General features: G+C 31.8%; 1 protein-coding gene across 1 annotated transcript; it reads right to left on the reverse strand.

Moving 5' to 3' along the window:
- Positions 1–4409: 4409 nt before the first annotated feature.
- LOC131058230 (pathogenesis-related protein PRB1-2-like) lies at positions 4410–4880 on the reverse strand. The gene has a single exon (XM_057992139.1). It carries the CDS (start codon positions 4878–4880, stop codon positions 4410–4412), a length of 471 nt encoding a protein of 156 aa, XP_057848122.1.
- Between the last annotated feature and the right edge of the window lie 1279 nt (positions 4881–6159).

Consider the following 6159-nt stretch of genomic DNA (forward strand, 5'->3'; position numbering starts at 1 on the left):
TACGGTGTGGTGATGTTCATACATTACTCCAATCAAGGATCGATATTTTGAATAAACTTGATGTGCTAGACCATGCAAGGAGATCCATTTGGTATCAACATCCTTCAGAAGATTGTTCACATTGGTTATTCCATCGGCAAAATTTTGAAATTCCAAAAACTTTTTTTTTGATAGAAGTATGAGTAGAGCTCTCTGATTAAATCTTCAACATTTATTACTACAAGATACTTACAATTTTAAAATCTAGATTCATTGTCTGGGCCATGCAGCGAATGACATTAATGTAGGGCGAACAAGAAGTTTGTAGCTTTATGCAGAGACCATTCTTATGACCTTGCATTACTAAAGCTCCATATGCTCCTACCCATACCAACATTTTTGCAATTATCAAGTCATCCATACCTCCATATTCAATTACTGAGTTCTTAACTAGTTGAAACAAACTTTCCATTGTCGCACTCTCTTTCAATTTAGAAACACATAGTAGATGAGGTTGGCAGACATGATTCTTTATGGTATAAACATGCATACATACCCAAGACATATTATCTATTGCTGTAACTTCATCCAAAGACCATACAATAAAGTTTTACTCTCTAATTATTTCCTTTATATCTTATTTTTCAACCTCAGCAAGATAACTTGCCCATTCCCAACCACTTTTTACTGATCAGTGACTATTAGGAAAGTTTGAAACTCCCAAAAAGGATAATAATAAAGTACTAATTTCTAGGTAACTTGTCATAGGACACCCTCTGGTCAAAATATGAAAAACAACACTTAACTGAATAGTTTTTCCTAGTTGTCCGAATGCCATTGCCTTTTCAAAAACAACTTCAAGAGAACCTCCAGATTCAGCGAGCTTTGATTGTCTTTTCAAATGCGCATCATATTCCTCGACACACTTGACATGCTAACATTGGTCCTTTGTTTTCCATCTTATCACTAATTTTTCAACTCCATCTATGATTCATTTTTTGTAAAATTTGCAAATATGCTTGTCAATAGTGTCAAGCTTTAGCTCCAACCTCTTATCCTTTTTATATTTCCAACTACAAATCTTACACCTGCATTCTATTAGAGGTTCACCTTTGTTTGGATTCTCCACTAGTTCAATGAATGGATACTTTGACACCCAATCAATTTTAAAATGCCTTGAACCATATCCCACTCTCGACCCATTTTTTATTTTTCTTTTCTTTTCCCTTTTCCTACATCATCATCATCTATGACATTGTCAACCAGGTCGATTATCACATTCCTGCTATCCTAGGTATCTACTAGATTTTCTTCTTCTTTGTCATCTGAGATATCGCATTCACCACCTTCTTCAATATTCGGTGTAGGTTGTGAATGCAGTAGATGTGATGATGTACCTTCATGATCATCTTTTGTACCACAAACATTGCTAAAGTACGAATTTAAGGTTTTACGTTTCGCTGACCTCTCTTGGCCTTCACCATATTTAGGAGTCTTACCCATCCTCCCGTTTGACATCTCCGATGAAATAAAGGCTGCAAGTGCAAAAAACTATTTACTTTTTTTAGAAGCAATAATTTAGACTATAAGATTCATTTCCCCTAGGGCCTAGAATCTATATGTCTGAGGTCTCCCTACTCAATATGAATGATCTAAAAGTTTCTAACAGATCGAGATGAATAGTATAATAACACCTCAAAGAAGTGATCACTTACCTTTAGATTCTCAGAGAGTAGCACAGAGCACTAGTAGATGGTAATAGAGCAATGGTTGTTCCTATATGTACCTTGGCTATTGATCCAAATTGAGAGCTCCGAACTGAGCAAATTGTGTAAATAAAAATTTGATCTTTCATACAATCTTATACCAATCCATATTTGGCAAATATTGTGGGAATTGTAAATGGTATACTAGAAATTTGGCGAATCCCACTTAATTCTAACACGTCTTATGAAAACATTAGGTGAATGAAACATGGCAAAACATATACATTGTAATTTACTAGGTGATTATGAACCGTCCATTGGGATGGACTTATAATAAAATTGATGAAATCAATCCTCCCCCAACATTGAACGATTAATGGTATTGGCAAATATTGGGGAGAATTAAGACACTCTTCCAAAAAATATTGGGTGAATTGGCTCCTCATGCAAATTGAACTATTGATGGCTATTGGTGAATTACGTTGGTGCATTGAGGCACACTTCTAAAAATTCGGGCAAAAATATTAAATAGACCATTGTGATAATGTACTCTATTGTACAAATATTTAAATCATTATAAAATATTAATAAAAATAAAGGTGATTTGAAATACATTTGATCATAAATTTATTAAGTCGGGGCGATCTGGCCACCAAGATTGGTCCAACGTATTTGCCATTTTTGAAATGCCCGAGACAAAATATTTGCCATTTGGCGATTATTCGCCACTAAAGTTTTCTCTTGTAGAGGATGATCTATTTGAGTTGAGGTCATCATCACTACTAACTATAGCATTCAAATTGAGAGATGGTATTTAATATGCTTTGGTGGGCTTTGAAGGATTATATCCAAGTCCAAATGAAGCCTCATGTATGTTATTTTCTAAAGGAACCTTAATCCCTTGTTCAACAATCATTGCCAATATATCCACTTTTATCTAAGATGTGAAAACTTGGACCACAAAGGGGTGCCATATTGGAAAGAGATGGTGGGTCCTCATAGGTCTCAATGTCATAAGAAGATTTTGAAGAATTGTTTGAACTAGAAGTAGCCACAAAATGGTTACTAAGTTGTTTAGACAAAGTGGGTTTCTTTTTAGATTCATCCATGTCTTCCTCCTTTTTAGTCTTAGGTTCTCATGGAGGGACTTTATACTCTCCTATGAAAGAAGGTGCAAAGTCTAAAGACCCCCAATCATCACCTAAGAGTACTTATTTTGGTGAAGAAGTATCTTTGGGAGAAGATGGTGATTTAGTTTGAGTGGAAGAAGAATCAAGAGTACTTGAAGTAGTAGGAGTGCTTGAAGAGGAATTAGAAGTGGTTGAAGAAGGTTTAGAAGATGAAGTTTGTATACAAGCTTGTAAATTGGTACAACATACAAAGTATACATCTTATTGTTGCAAATGGATTTGATGCTACGATGAAGAGTAGAATGGACAACTTGCATACAATGAATCCATAGTCATCCTAACAAAAGATTATAGGTAAGAGTATTGGGAATGACATGGATAGGTGTATAAGCACCTATATAAATCAAAATTGAAAGATTAAATTACATTTATTTTTTAAGAACCCACATAAATAATGTTTGAAAAAATATTATAATAAAATACTTAGATATTCATTCCATATAAAGAAAGATGACCTAGTAATGATAAAGAGTACCTTTATTCCACTTAAACTAAAATACATATATATTAAAAAGTCCTCAAATTTTAGAGCATCCTATCTAACAATTTTTGAAATAATTAAGCCTAGATTTAATTTGCATAGTTTCTTGGTTGTTTGGATCTCTCCTTTATGATGCTAGTGGACTTGGGTATTGTTTGAATCCATTGTTAAAGGATAATTCTCTATGCTTAATGGGTTATTAGAGATCTAGAAGAGAACATTACCTAAACTTTTTTTATTAGGCTTTGCATTTCTTTAGCAACTCTTCATGAATGACCAACTTGGAAAGGACTTGATCTTTACACTCTTAGCATGGAGTTGCCTATTTAAGTTTAATATATTTTTGTCATTAGAAATATTTGAAAGGCTTGAGAATCCATCAAGTCTTAGTTTCTTTGAAATGGTAATTAGTTCTACAACATCTCAATTAACCAATAGTTTATTTGGTGCTCTCCCATTCTTTTTAGTCAAAGGGCATCCTAATTGTAATCCCCCTCCTATTATTGCTACTCTTGTCACTTAATAGTTTTATTTATGTTTATTTTGGTCAAGTTATGTCCATATTTATTTTTATCTATTATTTGGATTTCATCCCACTAAAATGGTGTGCCTTTATACAACCCACCTTATTTTGATAACATATATTATTATCTTTTAATTAATTAAAAGTAGTATATACCCAATTCATCATAAAATACATAATTAAATTTCATGTATTTTTCCCTTATATTTTCAATATATTCAACTTACCAAAAGAATGCTTAATTCATTTCTACCATCTCAAACATCTTCCTAGACAAATAAAAATGAGAAAAGAAGTTCTACCATCTCAAACATCTTCCTAAACAAATAAAAATGAGGAAAGAATTTCAAAAATCCCAGCACCAAATGGCTTGAAATTCCAATCCATATATTCAAAAAACCCCTTTATTACAGAACTAGAATAGTTTCTTCACCCCTTGGACTAATGAAACCTGGATGAAAGAAACTTTATTTTTTGAAAATTCCCTCAAACCAACACCACAGACACCTCAAAATACCAAACAAGTGACCTCAATATGGGCTTTCGCCAATGTAGTTGCCAGGAGGATCATAACTGCAAATAATAAGAACACCCTGGTTTCCATCACAAAGCAGACGAGCACACCCAACATCAGTAGATTTTCTCCACACTACTTGTGTATAATGCCCACATTGTTGCCCCACATTACATTCATTAGTAGCATAGTTATAAAACCGTTTCTCATCAATCCATTCTGAAACTGCAGCTTTGTTAGTGAAATCATTGGAAGAGCCCCAGAAGAGATTTTCCCCATAGGGCCCTCCAGAGTGCACAAGACCACAATCCCCTCTGCGAGTATTGATATAATTCTCTGCGTAGTCCTCCAGTTTCTTACTCCATTTAAGGGGCGCCACTCCCACTTGGGCTCTTTCTGTATTGTGAGGTTGCAAAAAATCATCATGGTTTTGAGCACTGGAAATGTGAAACAACAGTAAAACTACAACTGAATACAAGAGCTTCATTCTGAAAGCTTTTGGAGAGATCTTAACTGATTACTCTTAGTTTCGGAGAGATGGTTGTATTGGAGTGAATCCAGTATTGGGTATTTATAAGTTTGATGATATGTTTGTTTGTTTGTTGTGATCGACTGATAAATTTTTGCTCTCAGGTTTATCTGGAAGTCTTAACTATATTAAGAAAAATGTTCTAGATTAAATATTTGGTGGATGTGACTGTTTAAAAATTGTAATATTCAGTATTATCTTTGAAAGTTTATGGATTTTATTTGGATATCGTTGCTTTTTAGGGATTGCTGCTACGCCATTGTTTTCGTGCAGATCCACTATTTATATCATCTTACAGACGAAGGGTTAAATAGAAAAGCAATAAAAATTTCACAAAAATTTGTTTAAAAATAATTTTATTTGATAAAATGCAATGTTTTTTTTTAAATTAATTTTTTTATTTTATTTTGATTTTCTTGTTAAAAATGATTTTTAAAATAAAATAGAATATTTTTTAGTTAATATATATTTATTTGATATTTGATATATTTAATTTACTAATCATTTAATTTTTTTAATATGAAATGATTTACTTCCAAAATAAATAAATAAATTAGAATTGAAAGCTAGTTTTGCATCTAGATTTTAGTCTTTAACATATTCAAATTATTAAATCTTAGAATTTTGTTTAAAAAAAAATTTATTTGATAAAATACAATATATTTTTTATAATTAGATGCATAATTTTTTAATTTTATTTTATGTTGATTTTCTTGTTCAAAGTAATTTTTGAAATAAAATAGAACATTTTTTGGTTAATATATATCTATTTGGTATTTGATATATTTAATTTGATTTACTTATATGAGATTGACTATCTATTTCTTTCTATCAACCATGTACAAATGGATGTAACATGATCAAAATGATCTGGTCAAAGCAAAAGAACTATTTTACCTTGGATGTACTTTTAAAAAAAAAATTCTTTAATAATTTATGTAGGATTTTTATGTTTATCTTCTCATTTTTCTCATATTTTACATATGACAAAACCTAACATTTTTCAAAAGAAAGATCCTTTTCGTAATCTTTGATTCTTTTAAATATTAAGTAGAAATTTATGAGAGATTTCTAAATACTAGCACTTGCACCCCAATAAGGTGCAATGGTTACGTCGATAGTAAGATATGTTTTGGACAATATAATGAAAGGTGGGCAAAAGTTGGAAGAAACAAACTTTGGACAATATATTAGAAGGCGGACAAAAGTAGGAAGAAATGAACATTTCTTTTGTTAG

The sequence above is a fragment of the Cryptomeria japonica genome, chromosome 9 (assembly GCF_030272615.1).
Source record: "Cryptomeria japonica chromosome 9, Sugi_1.0, whole genome shotgun sequence".
NCBI classification, from domain to species: domain Eukaryota; kingdom Viridiplantae; phylum Streptophyta; class Pinopsida; order Cupressales; family Cupressaceae; genus Cryptomeria; species Cryptomeria japonica.